Consider the following 17,911-nt stretch of genomic DNA (forward strand, 5'->3'; position numbering starts at 1 on the left):
CAGAAACAAGTATTTGCTTCATTTCTTTGATCAGACTTAATGAATATCTCTTATATTTGAGTTATGTGTATCTTCTCCAAATAGTTTTCACATCCAAACCTGGTAGATAGGTAAAGGTAATTTTCCTGAAGACATAACCATGGCCAGAATTAGGTGATACTCAAAGTGGACAGGCATTCTTCTGAGTGTCCCTAACATGCTTATTCTCAGGGCTGGCCACCTTCCTCATCTGCCGGTTCCTGGGCTCTAGACTGGGGGAGGAGAGTGGAGGTCTGAGAACACATATTCACACTTTGTAGGGTCCTGTAGAGGCTGAGAGGAGTCTGGTTTGCTCAAGAACCAACCGTAGGCACTGCTGGGATTGTCCTTATGGTGTACTGCAATCCATGACGTGGGGATGATAAACAACTCTGGGGAATGGATTTAACGGCTGCAGGAAATAATTTTTCTAGGGAGAAAGAAAGTGGTTTGTTTTTAAGACTTTGTTCCTCTCTTAATCCTGGTGGTTGTGGTTTATAAAGACCTTCCCACTCATCTCTATGACGCCTTCCCATTTGTCACTTTTTTCAGACCCTGGGACTTACTGCAAAAGATGCACAGTTTTCAAAAACGCTGAAGTCGTGTCAGCAAAATAAAACTATTTTGATCAGAGGATTTGGGGGAGGTATAGAAACACAGTTGATTCTTGTTTTTTAAACTTCTTTGGTTAAATATTTAAAAGTTAAGAATTTAGTAAGTTTGGGAATACAAACTTTCCTTTTATCCCTGTACCCTGGGTCTTTGGAATCGTCTCTTATTTTTAGTCTTTACAAGAGGTTAAGAAGGTGCCCTTGCTAGTGGCCACCCAGTGCCAGCCCTCAGAGGCTGGTTTGGAGGGAGGAAAGTCTCCCCCAGCCTGGAGTGAGAGTATCTGACTTTTCATTGTGAGCTATATGATCAAAAGGCCACTTGTTTGTGATTTCAGTGAACTCAAAAAGGGCTTCCATCTACTGATGAATATTGAACGTGACTCATGCGTGTGTCAAGTACATATGAAGGCTTTCATTCCTGTTTTCTTTTTGTCAGCCATCTTTCAGAATGTCCTAGTTTCACGGTGTGCTTTTGGTAGAATTAAACATGAACACCTCAACTGAATAAAGCGTTACGTTTGGCTTAATCACACAAACGGATCCTGTGCTATGAGTTTGCCTCATGGAGAAGAGGTCAAATGCACACTGGCATCAGTGACCAACAGGAATGAATGAGGTTTTAATGACCTGCGTGAGCTGGCTGATCATGTAAGCCACCCTCGCTGAGATTCCAATGTGCATTTCATCCTTCAGTCAGGATGGCCCCAGAGGGCTGGCCCTTCTATGTCCAGCAGAGGCCACAAGTTGAAGGCTTGGATTTTAGACCAAAGGTCAACAGGAAGTCTCAGAGCTGGCACAGAGTCCTTTTATCTCTTGTTTTAGAAACAAGGCCCCTCAGAGACAGAAAAACACCTAGAGCTCCTCTTTGAGCACTGACGCCCATTGTCTCTCCAGGACAGAGAAGCCCTGCTCATAAAAACCTACCCAATCTTGGTTTTAAAAAATCTGCAGAATTCCCCAGTGGGTAGCAGTTCATGCAAAGTAACATAATTTCTGACATGAGTGGATGTCTAAAATGCTTTCTTTTCTCCTCTTCTCTTATCCCTGCCCCAATTTCTCATCTTGTAAAAATTTACTAATTTTTGCATCTGTACTTACTTAATAGTTTAAGCCTCACTCCAGCTCACATTATGTCTTAATATATTTGCGCTCTTATGGTCCTTTCTGTGCTCCTTTTCTCTCTCCACACTTTCTTCCCCTTCCCTCCATCCTCCTTTGCCCTCTGTCTCTTACACCTTCCTTTCTCCGTTCTGCCCTCAGTTTTTAATGCTTCTTGCTCCTTTTCCTCTCCGTCTCTGTGTCTCTGTCTTTGCACAGATACATCTCTTCGCTCTCTGTAGGTTTCCTCACCTCTGACAGTTTTTTATGTTTCAGCCCCCCTTGCCCACTTCATCCTCCTCCGATGCTTTCATTCCCATAATGTCCTTCACATTTCAGGGCCAAATACTCACCACTAGGAAGCCAAATCCAACAAAGAGTGCAACAGTGACAGCGGTGGCAGCCAGGGAAATGAGGATGATTTTGCTGGGCGTCAGGGGCCCAGGGGGTTTCGCTGCTGTTACTGAGTCTGTTCCCTCCAGTTGAGTGTCTGGATGTTTAGTGGTGTAGTCATCTGTGGTCCCTAGGTCTGGTGTGGTGTAGTTCTCCGTGGTCCCCAGATGTGGTGTGGTGTAGTCCTCTGTGAGTCTCAGGTCTGGTGTGGTGTAGTCCTCCGTGGTCCCTAGGTCTGGAGTGGTGTAGTTCTCTGTGATCCTCGGGTCTGGTGTGGAGTAGTTCTCTGTGGTCCCCAGGTCTGGAGTGGTATTGTCCTCTGTGGTCCCTAGGTCTGGAGTGGTGTAGTTCTCCGTGATCCTTGGGTCTGGAGTGGTGTAGTTCTTTGTGGTCCCTGGGTCTGGAGTGGTGTAGTTCTCCGTGGTCCCCAGGTATGGTTTGGTATTGTCCTCTGTGATCGCCAGGTCTGGAGTGATGTAGTCCTCCGTGGTCCCCAGGTCTGGCGTGGTGTAGTTCTCCGTGGTCCCTGGGTCTGGAGTGGTGTAGTTCTCTGTGGTCCCTGGGTCTGGAGTGGTGTAGTCCTCCATGGTTTCTGGGTCTGGAGTGGTGTAGTCCTCCATGGTTTCTGGGTCTGGAGTGATGTAGTCCTCTGTGATCTCCGGGGCTGGTGTAGTGTAGTCCTCTGTGATCCTCAGGTATGGTGTGGTATTGTCCTCTGTGATCACCAGGTCTGGCGTGGTGTAGTTCTCCGTGGTCCCTGGGTCTGGAGTGGTGTAGTTCTCCATGGTCCCTGGGTCTGGAGTGATGTAGTCCTCTGTGATCCCCAGGTATGGTGTGGTATTGTCCTCTGTGATCGCCAGGTCTGGAGTGATGTAGTTCTCCATGATCCCCAGGTCTGGTGTTGTGTAGTCATCTGTGATCCCTGGTTCTGGAGTGATGTAGTCCTCTGTCATGTCTGGGCCCTCAGTGACATGATTCTCAGTGGTCCCTGGGGCAAAAATGAAAGAACTTCGGGACTTCTCTGGTGGTCCAGTGGTTGAGAATCTGCCTGTCGATACAGGGGACATAGATTTGATCCCTGGTTCAGGAAGATCCCATGTGCTGTGGGGCAGCTAACCCCGTGTGCCACAACTACTGAAACCCTGGCACTCTAGGGCCCATGCTCTGCAACAAGAGAAGCCATCGTACCACAACTAGAGAGTAGCTCCCAGTCTTTACAACTAGAGAAAGCCGACACTCAGCAAAGAAGACCCAGGGCAGCCAAAAATTAAATTTAAAAATGATAGAGTTTTGTCTTGTCTTTGAGTCTCCAGGGCTGGTCTCTGGGTCTTTAGTGGAAACATTTTGGCTTGTTCCTACTCAAAAAAAATTCTTCTAATGTGGATCATTGATGGTCCATTATCATCTGCTCTAATAGTCTTCACAGCTATCTCGCCCTTACAAATAACACATCTCCCTATATAATGGGATTAGATTTATTTGAGTTAAGGATCATCTGATATTTTAGATTTAATTCTGATAAAACATGTTCCAACAGCATTCTTGACAATATGGCATATCCAGAGCTAAGTCATGTCCTTAGAGGATCTTCTCATCCAGCCTTTGATTCTGCCCTTTGTGGTTCTGGTCTCTTCCTAAATTTCACTTCTCCTATTGGTGTTTCAGCATTCTGGGTATTCTGACTCCAGGTTTGTATGTCTCTCCACTCATCCAGTTATGCCTGGGTCTCTGGTAAACAAGTGAGACAGGAACCATGATTCTACTAGAGACAGAATTCAGGTCATGGTCTGGTATATGATTTAGAATGAAGCAGACCCTGGGTCATATCTGGGGCTGAAGTGGCAAGATGGAGGGCAGGTAATATTCAAGGGGGTTTGAGGTGGTATGTGTGCTCAGTCGCTAAGTCATGTCTGACTCTGCGACCCTGTAGACTGTAGCCTGCCAGGCTCCTCTGTCCATAGAATTTCCCAAACAAGAATACTGGAGTGGATTGCCGTTGCCTCCTCCAGGGGATCTTCCTGACCCAGAAATCAAACCCGAGTCTCCTGTGTTCCCTGCATTGACAGGCAGATTCTTGGCCATTGAGCCACCTGGGAAACCCCATTTTGAGGGTAGGAGGAGTCATAAGGGGCTGTGGATATGGTCTGGTTGGGGTTGACAGCAGCATTAATTTGGGTACAAGTAGATGGAGGAGATGAATCTTTCCACCTCCCACCACGCCCACCCGCAGGATGTCAGAACTGGGAGATCATGCAGCCTACATGGCGCACGTTTCGGAGCTCTGGGCTCCTCTGCTCAAAACAGTTCTCTCCCAGCTCCTGCCACTTCCTCAGATTCCTCAAATAGGGCTCAAATGTTTCAATTCCCGAGGGGAGTTGACACACAGAAACATAAAGTCTAAGTAATAAAAAATAGAGTATTTCCTTAAAAGAGGGTGTGAGAAAGATAATGAACAGGCCCATTGGAACCTGCTCCTCTGACCGGGAACTGGGGGCAGGTAGCAGGGTCTGGAGCTCCCCGAGGTTCCTCTTCCACACACCCCCTCCAGGAGGGCCCTACCTGAGTCCTAAGAGGTCCCTTCTCCAGGGATCCCGACCCCCAGCTCTCCAGATCCCGGGGAACCTTTGCACTCTTCTCTCCTAAACAGCTCACTCACCCAATTCCAAACGCCTGAAGAGAAGCAGCAGCAGGAGAAGGGAGGGAGCGGGGCCTTTTCTTTTCTTCATCTCAAGAGGATCCACGTGGGCTGGAACCCAGGATGCCTTTCCCTCCTCCCTTCTCTCTGTGTTTTCTGCCTTCCCTTCTCTGGACGCGCACAGCGGGTGTGGGGTTTATATCTGCTGCTGCCAAGGGAAGCCAGGATGCCTGGGTCTTCCTTCCTTCTTTCGGGGAGGAACAGCCTGCTCTTTCACTGTCAATCAAAGGAAGAAGAATCTGATGCAGAGGAGTGGCAGGGTGGAAGGGAGCTGTCCTAAGTGCAAGAAGGAGATCTTGGTGCTGCCCAGAGCCCAGAGTTGGGCAGTAACAGGGGATCAAGCTTGTCAGTGTGAGTGGCATCGCTTTCTGATGCAGAGCCCTAGACAGACACCATGATTTGGTGCTCAGGGAGGGGCTTGGACTCCCTCTTCCACAGGTGGAGTGGTAAAGTTGGGGTGACCTTGGAAGGTTAATGGCAGGCCTGCCTGAGGGATAGGGCAGTGAGAAAAGAGCAGGACATCCGAGGGTGTTCATAGAGCACTTGGTCCTCACCAAAAAGGAGGATCATTGATGAAGGGGGAGAAATACCCAATCTATCTAAGAACTGCCCTCGTCTCTCAATCAATCATTCACGAAAGTCCTTTCCAATAGCTCATCTCCCACCTGCAGATGCATCTCCTTGCTTCTATTACTTGAATGCCCTCAGCCCACCAAGCTTTCCTCAATGACTAAATGAAATTAGTCACCTCTGAAAGTTCCAGTTGTCTTTTAACGAGAATGGCCATATTGCTTCCTTTTCTGACTCCCACCCCGCCTCACTCCATGTTGTCCAAAAAGCTATAGCTGCCTGTCTTCATTCAGAGGCAGGAAGTTTCCTGACACTTGTGGGGCCTATCTCTTTCCCAGTGTTCTCTTAAGTGGAAGAGGAACTGGGGAATTACAGGAGGGCTGTAGATTCCCCAGATTCCCCAAAAAGGGCTCAAATGTTTTATTTCAGAGGGCAGCTGATTCCCTGAAAGTCAATTTAATGAATGGTCGGTTTACCAAATTTAATTGATTACTTCAACTACTGATTTTATTTGAATGGATTAAATATTTTCAAAGAGAATACTATTTAGATGAATTAAGAACGTATTCCTATATGTTTACTATAACTAATGAATATGTTTTAAAGGACTATCATAAGGAGTCAGTTCAGTTTAGTTGCTCAGTCGTGTCCAACTCTTTGCGACCCCATGGACTGCAACACGCCAGACTTCCCTGTCCATCACCAACTCCCAGCGTTTGTACCTCTTGACTTATTTTTTAAGTCAAGAAGTACTATTTGCATTTAGTAAGACCCACCTTTTTTTCTTGTATAGATCTGTGAGGCTTTGTGCTTTATTTAAATTTTTTAAATTTTGAGATACTTTTAGACTTACAGGAGAGTTGCAAAAATAGTAATGAGAAATTTGAAATTAAAAGACGCTTCCTCCTTGGAAGAAAGGCTGTGGCAAATCTAGACAGTGTATTAAAAAGCAGAGACATCATTTGCCAATTAAAGGTCCTAATAGTCAAAGATATGGTTTTCTCAGTAGTCATGTAAGGATGTGAGAGCTGGGCCATAAAGAAGGCTGAGCGCCAAAGAATTGATGCTTTTAAACTGTGGTGCTGGAGAAGACTCTTGAGAGTTCTTGCAAGGAAATCAAACTGTCAATCGTAAAGGAAATTAATCCTGAATATTCATCATTGGAAGGACTGATGCTGAAGCTGAAGAAGCTCCAGTACTTTGGCCACTGATGCAAAGAGCTGACTCACTGGAAAAGACCCTGATGCTGGGAAAGATTGAGGGCAGGAAGAGAAGCGGGAGACAGAGGATTAGATGGTTGAATGGCTTTACCAACTCAATGGACATAAGTTTGCACAAACTCCAGGAGTTGGTGAAGGACAGAGAAGCCTGGGGTGTTTCAGTCCCTGGGGTCAAAAAGAGTCAGACGCGACTTAGTGACTGAACAATAAATAAAATGATAGAAACTAAGAAATTAATGTTGGTATAACACTACTCACTAAATTACAGAACTTATTCAGATTTCATGTGTTTTACCATTGATGTCATTTTTCTGTCCCAGGATTCAATCCAGAATTCCACACGGCATGTATTTATAGGTCTCCTTAGTCTTTTCTAATCTGTGACAGTTCCTCTGTCTTTGTCTTTCATGATGCTGACACTTTTGAAGAGTATCATCATTTCATAGGATATCTTAAAATCTTTTTATTTTTCATTAATTATAGTTGATTTACAATGTTGCATTTGTTTCTGCTGTTCAGCAAGGTGTATCAGGTATACATATACATATACCACTCTTTTCTAGATCTTTTTCCATATAGGTCATGTCATTACAGAGTATTGAGTAGAGTTTCCTGTGCTATACAGTAGGTCGCTATTGGTTATCTATTATACATATATAGAGTAGTGTGTTTATGTCAATCTCAGTCTCCCAGTTTATCCCCTACTTTCCTCCCTGCTGCTGCTGCTGCTGCTAAGTCACTTCAGTCGTGTCCGACTCTGTGTGACCCCATAGATGGAAGCCAACCAGGTTCCCCTGTCCCTGGGATTCTCCAGGCAAGAACACTGGAGTGGGTTGCCATTTCCTTCTCCAATGTGTGAAAGTGAAGTCGCTCAGTCGTGTCCGACCCTTAGCGACCCCATGGACTGCAGCCCTAGGAACTGTCAATTTGTGTCGTCCTGTTAAGAAGGTTCTGGCAAAGATCCAGATTTTGAGAACTACAGCAAAAGCCAAATGAAAACATGAAACAAAAGTGAGTGATTCATCGGCATGAGGAAGGGTCAGAGAATGTGTGTGATGAGCAAGTTGCACCAGAATCCTTAACGAGGCCTTGGCTTTCAGCATTGTTGGGTGCTGACACATGGATTTTTTGGCCCTGTTCTGAGACCTGGCTTTGTGGGAAGTGCCAAGAACTTGGTTCCTGGACGTGGAGGCTGAGCCCACCCTTGCAGAAACTGGGATCACACTTCTCTGCCCAGGACGGCTGCTGGGGCTGCGAGCCTGCAGGCGAGACAGGTGCCGACTCACACCTGTCTTTCCAGTGAAGAGCAGACCCGTGTGGCCAGGGAACCAGGCAATGTGCCACCTCTGGGGGCAACCCCGTAGCAACACCTTCTCTGCTTCACCATCTGTGAACTTGTGCCCTGACCTCGCACAGAAACTGTTTTCTGATTGTGCAACACAAACCTGTGAAGCCCAGCACTTTCTCCCCCCACCCTTTCCTGATTCCATTCTTCCATCAGCCTGGAGACCTTCAGGGAATGGGGAAGAAGAGGGGATAAATATAGTCTGGATTTCACTCTAGAGATTCAAGACCTGGGAGAACAGGGAAGAAGGGTCTTTAGGAACCTTTATTCACAGCAATGTATAAACACACACCCGCAGCGTCTGGTTCCACATATATTTGATGCATTTATTCAACAGTTCAGTCACAGCTACAGCCTCCTTTTGTTGGAAGAATCAAACCGGGAAGGAGGACCCTCAGAGGCTGAAGAAACGTTGGGAGGAGCAGGAACGAGGGGACACTTAACCCCTCGATCCAGGTCAGCCACCTCTCTGCCCCCGAGGACTGGGGTGCTTCTGCCTTCAGGGACGCTCAGGGCCATGCTTGTCTCCCAGTCAGCTCTCTGGCTGCAGGAGAAGACAGGTCTCCTCTGAAGTCAGTTACCGTCGCCCTGGACCCTTCTGGGACTTCATAACAGCCGTGAGGGCATAGCAGTTGGGGCGGCAAGAGATCTACGTTGAAGAGGTTTCTTAGGCTTGGAGAGTTTCTCTAGAAGACAAGAAGCTGAGTAGTTTCAGAGTCTTGCCCCCTCCTCCAGTGCTCGCCCACTCCCTGTATTTCTTTGGCTCCCATCTTCCCCTCATCACTTTCCTCTGAATGTCTTGGCTTTTTGACCCTCTCTTGCTGACTCTAACCTGCTGTTTCTATCTTTCCTGATTTTCTTATCCCGTTACTCCTGCAATCACCCTGCTGTCTCTAGCCTGACTTCCCTGCTCTCTTTCCCTCAGTAAAAAAGGGGTTTCTTGCACATTAGACACTCACGAAATAGAAGAGAAGCCCAGTGAGGAGAATCACAGCCATTGTAACCGAGGCCAGAGTAACTAGGACGACCTCCCCTGGCCTCAGGTGTCCGTTAGGGTTTTCCTCTTCCCTTGGTGGAGCAGTACTTGAGCTGGTGACACTGGAGATGGTAGCGGTTGTGTCAGTTCCACTGGATAGTGTGGCCAATCCAAGGGAGGTGGTTGTAGTGTTAGCAGTAGAAGTTACAGCTTATTAATAAAGGATGGCTGGTTAGTTCCATTGGAAGTTTTGTTTGATTCTGCAACTACTACTACCACCAACGGCAATAATGTGTGTGTGTGTGTGCACACGCGCACATGTGCTCAGTCACACAGTCAATGGCAATAATAACTATCATCTATTGAATAATGACTATGCTCCAGGTGTTGTGCTAAATGCCACATATGAATCAGTACTTCAAATACTCACAATACTTCCATGAGATAGGAACTTTTAACACTCCCATTTTATAGATAGAGAAATTGAGGTTCAGAGAAGTTAAGCCTGGTCCTAGGTTAGATAGCTAGAAGTTCATGGAGCAGGAATTTATTTTTTTTTTTTTTGTTTTAATTTTATTTATTTATTTATTTGCATTACAATAGTTTAATATGAACAATCAGAACTAATTAACAGTATAACAATATTTTACAACTGAAATAATTAAAATAAACTATAAAATTACTACATAAAACAGGTCTGATCTAGCTTATTTACTTTCTATAATCTCTTCAGTGCTGCAAAACCATTTATTTCTTTTTTTTTTTCATGTTTTAATAAACACTTCGTCTTTTTGTATTGCTTTTTTTTTCATCACAATAATAGAAATATAACATCATATATCACTGTAAAACACATTTCCACATAAATGCTGATAAGCACAAAATATTTTTCATCATTTACATTTTAACTGTAATAATATATGGCAGAATTAAAGCTGCATCCATCATGAGTCTAACTCACCTTGCTGTAATGAATTTTTAAATGTAATGGTTTCTGTCGCAAAGTAAAATCGTACATAATGTCTAGTGACACAGTACGCTGGTGGATGGGTGGATTTGGAAAATGGAAATTCAACTTCATTTTTAATTAGATTTATAAACTTCACCACCTCCACCTCCAGCCAGCTTCCCAACCCTCCCTCCCACCACCATTATTTATTTATTTTTTTATTTTTTTAAAATGAGGCTTTTAATTAATGTTTGACAGAGCTGATTCAGGTTGAATAGACTAAATTTCTTTAAACAAACTTACTTATACTCCAGAGTCCTTTAAAAACTTAATAGCATTTATACATTGAAGGAATTTAAACCAAGGCTGACTGACACTAACTCCAGCCCTTAACCTGTGTGTTCTACATCCTAGGTCACATGACCTGGGAAGTCACATGACCTGGGGTCTAACTATTCATGCTACTCTTTAGATAAAGAACATAAAAGAGCTAGTTGAAGGGTCCATGTGTATATACACGTGTATATATTGAGCTACTCTCCAAACAGAATTGTACCTGTCTTCCAGGGGAGAGATAATCAAGGGGAGGTTTGGGAGGGGAAATAGTGTGTATTTTCACTACTATCAGGTAATTCTTATGCACACAAAAGTTTGGGAGCTGCCAGGTATGGGACCTTAAGTGACCTTGACACTTGGCCTGGCATAGAACTTGCTGCAGGTAGCCTGAAATGATAAGATCTCCCAGGATTCTGGGAAGGGACCCAACTTCCTTACTTAGTGAGTGAGCATTAAGATGAGGCTTGTGCTTTTCCCCTCTATTTCATGTCTCTTTCCTACCCTGTTCTGATTTTCCATCCCAACAACAACCAAGCTCTTGGCCTCCCAGCTGCCTGTATACCCTCACCTCATCTATAGGTCTGTTCTCCTGTTAGGATGTGGTTTTCTTCCCCTTACTTATTCCTTTCATAGTATCATCTGGACTAACATAAATATCACAAATTTAGATTTAGAGGCAGAGTCCAAAAATTCCTTGTTAATGCCTCCGATTAGGGTTACAATCAGGGTCAAGAGAAAAAAGAGGAATTTCCTAAGGATCCAGTGCTTAGGACTCTGTGCTTTCAGTGCCAAGGGCGTGGGTTCAATCTGGTCAGGGAACTAAAATCTTGCAAATGCAAAAGAGAGTGTAGGGGGGAGAGGGGGGGAGAGAGAGACTAAGTGAGAAATTGAGATGAGAAGTTGGCCTATGGAGAGGGAATAGATTTGTTTTGTTCAGGAGCATAAACAAATGAGTCAAAGTCATGATGGGGCAAATTCTAGAAAGAATTCAATCTGTGCGAGTGTGGAACACTTACAGGCTTAACTGGAGACTAGGTGACCACTGTCAGGAATGTTGGAAATGCGTTCCTGCCTATTGCAGGTGGTCAGACATTAAGATACCTTCCAACTCCAATGCATCTGTCCTTAGGGTTGATTTATTACAGAGGAAATAGGTCAGACTTCTGGGCAGAAGAGTTGTTACTGGGAACAGAATAGAGAGCAAAGGCTAGGTTGGATGGAAGAGAATAAAGCAAAATATCTGTCCTTACTTCTTTGATGAGAATGAGAGCTAACAGGCAGAGTGTGCATGCCAGGACTGGACAACATTTTCCCCAAACCCTATTCAGACCTCAAGATTATATCACTCACCATTTCCTAAAAGTAGTAGAAGATGAAACAACAGCCAGCATTCAAGGGAAAACGCTTTTTCCTTCATCTTGAGATACTTTGACTGCCACGCCTGGAAAGGAGATTTCCTGAGTCCCAGATGTGATTGGGCCTAGAATGGAAAGAAAAAATTCTGAGATTCTTCTTTTTGAAGAATCTCAAGGTAGAGATCTGAGACTAGAGTGCTGGGAGTTTGGGTCTCCAAAGAATGGGTCCTCAACCTAAGGAAAAACACCAGTAGGGGGCACCTGGGGCTGCAGACTGGATGCCTGGTCCCTTAGGATCCCTCCACAGAGTGTCACCTCTTACTTTCTCTTTCGAAGAAGGTCTTTATAGTATCATCGGGGCTGGGCATGTTACCTGTTGTTCTTCCAGCTGTGGGAAGGTAACAATATCTGAACTCAGAGAAGAGGGCTGTAGAGGCCAGGAGATGCATGAAAATGGAAGATGACGTGGTCCCCTTAGGCAGGGCCTGGGGAGGAGCAGGAAGTTGTACAGTTCAAGGGGATCAAATTGTCACGGTGGAGGGAACTCCTCCTCTGAGGCACAGATGGGGCTAAAAATCTGTTCAGCTCAAGACCTTGCTTCCTGGAGAGAAGTCCTGAGTAACCAGGATGACTGGGCAGGGCAGGGAGTGTGAGAAGAAAGACTTGATGAACAGACCTTAGTTGGGAGGACACAGAAAATGAGATTCACTGTCACTGTGAATCTCATTGTCCAGTATCACCCGGACTAACATATCTGGATGATATGTTAACTTATCCACCCAAGGAACTTCAGTTGGTTCTTCTCATCAGTGCTGCATGCCAGACAAGCGGAATGATCAAAGAAATTCCTACACTTAGGACTGTGCCAGTTTGCCAGGGAGCTGAGGGCACATTACCACCTTATTTAGACAGTAGATGAGACCAGCAGAAATGAAACAAAGACAGCTGGAGGAGGAGTATAAAACAAAGACAGTAATGGGGCTTTGACAATCCCCTGACAGGGGACTGACAGTGCGTTCATTCACAGTTCATGGCAAAAAAATCAGGCAAGGATTCTATGGGAGTTTTATTTGATACTATGTGTAATCAAAGCAAGCTGTCTCCACCTTCTCCAGCCATGGAGGTTTTCTGGTAGAAGAACCATTTCAGATTCTTTTTTTTAGAGGAGGGGCGGTCATCTTATGGGATTTAGTTCCCAACCAGGGATCAAACCTGTGTCCTTGGAGTGAGAGTATGGAGTTCTAACCACTGGATTGCTAAGGAATCCCCCCATTTCAGATTCTTTAGATGTTTGGGTGAAAGAATATTCATTGCTTGTGAAGCTGGAGGGAAGTGAGTTGACAAGCAGGAGATGTATATTCATCCCACAAATATTTAGTGATTTCCTACTGTGTGTCAGACATCGTACTCCAGTAAACAAAACAAATTTGTGTTATTTTGGAGCTTATATCTAAAATAGAAAAGAACTGTGAATGAATGAGTTTTAAAAGTAGGTAGAGAATGGGTTGTGGTAGAAAATGAGGTGTTGGGTGGGAATAAGCAGATTTTAGGATGTCCTAGGAAAGGCCTTGGTTGTTGATCTACCCACTGTCTGTGATGGGAAGTCCCATGTGAGGATGGATGAGGAGTGTGGTCAGTAACAAGTTGGTATTGGGATCTCAGGTTAAAAGTCCCAGAAACATTTCTAAGTAGAAAGATGTTTTTCTCTACAACATATTGGAGTAATAGGACTTGTCTTAGAGCGAAGGTTTACTGATATATTAGCTGTTTTTCCTTTTTTCATCTTTCAAGGTTTTTTATTTACAATAAAATTTAGCAGTCATTATGGACTTCAATGGAGCAGATGTCAGCTGTGTATTAAGCATTATCCTTCATTCCTTGAAGGCGTGCCTCATCATCACTCAAGCTGCTTGCCACCCTCTGACTTCTGGTCCAGTCTACACTCGTTACTCTTGACCATGTAGATGAAGAAAGTGAGGGTCTCCTTTTCATTCACAGGTATGTTCCTGAAGTGTTGGCTGACGGTTTCTGCTAACTGGGCCTTATTGAAGCCTGATCTGGTCTGCAATTTTTAGTGTCGTTTATAATATCGGAGAGTGTTCACCTGCAGCTGGAACAGATCAACCTCAGGACTGTGTCGTGCTCAGGAGAATCTCCGCCATCGTCACTGGTCTTCCTCTGCCTTTTATTTTGTACACTCTGGATGAAATTTTTGTGGAAATCGCAAATATACAGGTGCCTTACGCCCTTGTCGATGTCCAGCTTGAGTTTCTCCTGTGAGATGCTCTTCTGGACTCTCTTGAAGGAGGCGTTGCCCTCGAGCGGGACCCAGCGCTTGCTGTCCTCGGTGAGGAGGCAGCTCAGGCCATGGCCCGGGGCGGCGGCGGGGGCCCTTCGAGGCAGTTCTTCTCGGTGCTAAAGCCGGTCATCTCCTCGTCCCGGGCCGGGCTCTCTGGGGGAAGGTCCGTTAGGCCACTCCGCAGCCGCGCTCCGCGCAGGGCAGGTCGCCGAGGCCGCCCGCACAAGAAGGTCCCAGAGCCCGTCTCCCGTCGAGGCGCTGCCCGGCCCCGCTCGCGGGAGGCCCGGCCCCGCGCCGCCGCGCTCCAGCTCCTTCGGTTCCCGGCCCGCGTCTCCACCGAGCCCCTTTCTCCCTGCCCGCGGCCTGGGGGTGGTCTCCCGCGGCTGGCACGGCCCGGCCGGGAGTCTCCCCGAGGCGCCTTCTGCCGGGGGCCCTGAACCGTTACCCTTCGGCGGGGACGTCCAGGAGGGCGTCCCAGGAAGCAGTCTTCCCAGGAAGACTCCGGGCCCGGTTGCCAGAGGGTTCTGAGGGCCCCCGCCGGCTCCAGCCTTATTTCAGCTGCGGAGCAAACTCGCAGCTCCCCCGGGGTGGCGCGGCCTCCCTGCGCGGCGCCCGGCCTCGAACCCGCGGCGCCCGGTCCCCTGCTACTCGTCTAGCCCGCCCCACTCCTGCAGCGGCTCGGTTGCGCCCCGAGTCCCGAGTCCCGAGGCAGTGCCTGGGCCGCCCGGCCTCGCCCGCCCAAGGCTCCGCACCTTAGCTGTTTTTCTGAGTGACATCTTTCTCATCTACTTAATAGGGATTATAATTTGAACTTCATGGGGTTGCTGGGAGGACTAAATGATGGTATATTTTTTTAAAAAAAATCATAGAAGTCACTCAGAAGCAAAATGATAGCAAAACAAAGTTAAAAAGATGGCCATTTCATCTAGATACAACATGCATTAATGAACTTTTATTTCTTAGAGTATGTTTATTTCTTAGAGTGGCTAGTAATTTTCTTCTTCATCACACAACGTCTGGAGGAGACACAAGAAGGGAGGAAGGCTCTTCTTAAAGACAAAGTCAAGCTCTGGAGGGCCCTGAAATGAACTGAGTGGAGAAAAGATGGAGAAGCAGTGACCGTAAGAGTTGTTACTGTGCCCGTCCCAATACCCAGTGAAGCAACCTCCTTGATCCTAGAATTCTAAGTTATGAGGAGAGCCCTGGGAACATACTTGATATCAATGCTAAGCCTGATGAAGCTATGAGTCTTTTCTGAAACAACACCCTGCTCCAACACTGCAACTTTGGTTGTCAGACATGGGAAAGCTTTGCTTATTCTTGTCCTTGACCTTGACCTATGGCTATTCCCTGGGAGCATTCTGGTCTTCCATCATGACTCACTCCCTCATCACGGTTCTTTGTCTTCACCTCCATGATCCTCTTCTCCACCAAGGTTTCCTCCCTTAAAATGTCTCCCACTCCCCAGCATCTGTGGCCATGCCCTTTTCAGTGACTCCACTAAGATCTGCTCTGTGGCTGTCACTGGTGTGTCTGTCCTCTTCCATGGTTTCTTTCGTTCATGGCCCCAAGCCTGTGGTTTTCATCATGGCCTCTTCAGTAGAAACCTTGATGACTCATTTTCACAATCACCTTCATGATTGTTATTCAATTCATGGGCCACATGGTAGCTTTTTTCATGGCCAAGGCCACAGGCCTCTCCATGACTCAGTTTATTGTCGAGGCTGCAGAACAGTAGACCCAGGCCAAAATCATGGGTGTAATAAGTGTTTCTCAGAGGCAGAAGAGTATCCCTCTAAAAGAGAAAGATGTGAATATTTTAAGAGAGTAATCCTTTCACATTTCACAATCCACCTGGTTGGTTGACTAAAATCACAAACTCTCACTTTTTTTCCAGGTATTTATTTTCAGTTCAGTTCAGTTCAGTTCAGTTGCTCAGTCGTGTCCGACTCTCTGCGACCCCATGAATCACAGCACGCCAGGCCTCCCTGTCCATCACCAACCCCTGGAGTACACTCAAATTCATGTCCACAGAGTCGGTGATGCCATCCAGCCATCTCATTCTCCGTCGTCCCCTTCTCCTCCCGCCCCCAACCTTTCCCAGCATCACAGTCTTTTCCAGTGAGTCAACTCGTCGCATGAGGTGGCCAAAGTATTGCAGTTTCAGCTTTAGCATCAGTCCCTCCAATGAATATCCAGGGTTGATCTCCTTTAGAATGGACTGGTTGGATCTCCTTGCAGTATAAGGGACTCTCATGAGTCTTCTCCAACACCACAGTTCAAAAGCATCGATTCTTCAGCGAGCCTTCTTCACAGTCCAACTCTCACATCCATACATGACCACGGGAAAAACCATTGCCTTGACTAGACGGACCTTGGTTGGCTTTTTAATATACTATCAAGGTTGGTCATAACTTTCCTTCCAAGGGGCAAGCGTCTTTTAATTTCATGGCTGCAATCAGCATCTGCAGTGATTTTGGAGCCCAAAAGAATAAAGTCTGACACTGTTTCCACTGTTTTTCCATCTATTTCCCATGAAGTGATGGGACCAGATGCCATGATCTTTGTTTTCTGAATGTTGAGCTTCAAGCCAACCTTTTCACTCTCCTCTTTCACTTTCATCAAGAGACTTTTGAGTTCCTCTTCACTTTCTGCCATAAGGGTAGTGTCATCTGCATATCTGAGGTTATTGATATTTCTCCCAGCAATCTTGATTCCAGCTTGTGCTTCTTCCAGCCCAGCGTTCCTCGTGATGTACTCTGCATATAAGTTAAATAAGCAAGGTGACAATATACAACCTTGACGTACACCTTTTCCTATTTGGAACCAGTCTGTTGTTCCATGTACAGTTCTAACAGTTGCTTCCTGACCTGCATACAGGTTTCTCAAGAGGCAGGTGAGGTGGTCTGGGATTCCCATCTCTTTCAGAATGTTCCACAGTTTATTGTGATCCACACAGTCAAAGGCTTTGGCATAGTCAATGAAGCAGAAATAGATGTTTTTCTGGAACTCTCTTGCTTTCTCCATGATCCAGCGGATGTTGGCAATTTGATCTCTGGTGCCTCTGCCTTTTCTAAAACCTGCTTGAACATCTGGGAGTTCACGGTTTACATACTGCTGAAGCCTGCCTTGGAGAATTTTGAGCATGACTTTACTAGCGTGTGAGATGAGTGCAATTGTGCGGTAGTTTGAGCATTCTTTGGCATTCCCTTTCTTTGGGATTGGAATGAAGACTGACCTTTTCCAGTCCTGTGGCCACTGCTGAGTTTTCCAAATCTGCTGGCATATTGAGTGCAGCACTTTCACAGCATCATCTTTCAAGACTTGAAATAGCTCAACTGGAATTCCATCACCTCCACTAGCTTTGTTCGTAGTGATGCTTTCTAAGGCCCACTTGACTTCACATTCCAAGATGTCTGGCTCTAGGTCAGTGATCACATTATCGTGACTATCTTGGTCGTGAAGATCTTTTTTGTACAGTTCTTCTGTGTATTCCTGCCACCTCTTCTTAATATCTTCTGCTTCTCTTAGGTCCATACCATTTCTGTCCTTTATCGAGCCCATCTTTGCATGAAATGTTCCCTTGGAATCTCTAATTTTCTTGAAGAGGTCTCTTGTTTTTCCTATTCTGTTGTTTTCCTCTATTTCTTTGCATTGATCACTGAGGAAGGCTTTCTTATCTCTCCTTGCTATTCTTTGGAACTCTGCATTCAGATGCTTATATCTTTCCTTTTCTCCTTTGCTTTTCGCCTCTCTTCTTTTCACAGCTATTTGTAAGGCCTCCTCAGACAGCCATTTCGCTCTTTTGCATTTCTTTTCCATGGGGATGGTCTTGGTCCCTGTTTCCTGTACAATGTCACGAACCTCTGTCCAGAGTTCATCAGGCACTCTATCAATCAGATCTAGTCCCTTAAATCTATTTCTCACTTCCACTGTATAATCATAAGGGATTTGATTGAGGTCATATCTGAATGGTCTAGTGGTTTTCCCTACTTTCTTCAATTTAAGTCTGAATTTGGCAATAAGGAGTTCATGATCTGAGCCAC

General features: G+C 45.8%; 1 protein-coding gene, 1 long non-coding RNA gene and 1 pseudogene across 3 annotated transcripts; all 3 read right to left on the reverse strand.

Annotated features, from left to right (window-relative positions):
• Positions 1 to 206: 206 nt before the first annotated feature.
• Positions 207 to 4,846, reverse strand: LOC148774148 (uncharacterized). The gene is made up of 3 exons (XM_088831252.1): positions 4,777 to 4,846; positions 2,081 to 2,751; positions 207 to 251 (listed from the first exon to the last, which is right to left on the reverse strand). Exons 1-3 carry the CDS (start codon positions 4,844 to 4,846, stop codon positions 207 to 209), a joined length of 786 nt encoding a protein of 261 aa, XP_088687378.1.
• Positions 4,847 to 8,947: 4,101 nt separating this feature from the next.
• Positions 8,948 to 12,011, reverse strand: LOC129543156 (uncharacterized). 2 transcript variants are annotated; one of them, XR_008683252.2, is made up of 3 exons: positions 11,889 to 12,011; positions 11,562 to 11,691; positions 8,948 to 9,136 (listed from the first exon to the last, which is right to left on the reverse strand). It is a non-coding gene; the product is annotated as an uncharacterized LOC129543156 (long non-coding RNA). The 2 variants fall into 2 exon arrangements; XR_008683253.2 differs by lacking the exon at positions 11,889 to 12,011 and adding an exon at positions 11,828 to 11,866.
• A 1,452-nt stretch (positions 12,012 to 13,463) lies between these two features.
• On the reverse strand, positions 13,464 to 13,995 carry LOC129543153 (histone deacetylase complex subunit SAP30L-like; annotated as a pseudogene).
• Between the last annotated feature and the right edge of the window lie 3,916 nt (positions 13,996 to 17,911).

This window comes from Moschus berezovskii, chromosome 23, assembly GCF_049115385.1.
Source record: "Moschus berezovskii isolate FMDL1 chromosome 23, NW_MosBer_1.0, whole genome shotgun sequence".
Taxonomy (NCBI): domain Eukaryota; kingdom Metazoa; phylum Chordata; class Mammalia; order Artiodactyla; family Moschidae; genus Moschus; species Moschus berezovskii.

Excerpts from the sequence above, each read along its gene's own strand:
- LOC148774148 (XM_088831252.1), bottom strand. The coding sequence starts at position 4,846 with ATGAAGAAAAGAAAAGGCCCCGCTCCCTCCCTTCTCCTGCTGCTGCTT. Across the intron at positions 2,752-4,776 it reads CTTCAGGCGTTTGGAATTGG|ACCCAGAAACCATGGAGGAC; the intron begins GTGAGTGAGCTG and ends ACATCACTCCAG. Across the intron at positions 252-2,080 it reads TTGGATTTGGCTTCCTAGTG|TCTAGAGCCCAGGAACCGGC; the intron begins GTGAGTATTTGG and ends CTCCTCCCCCAG.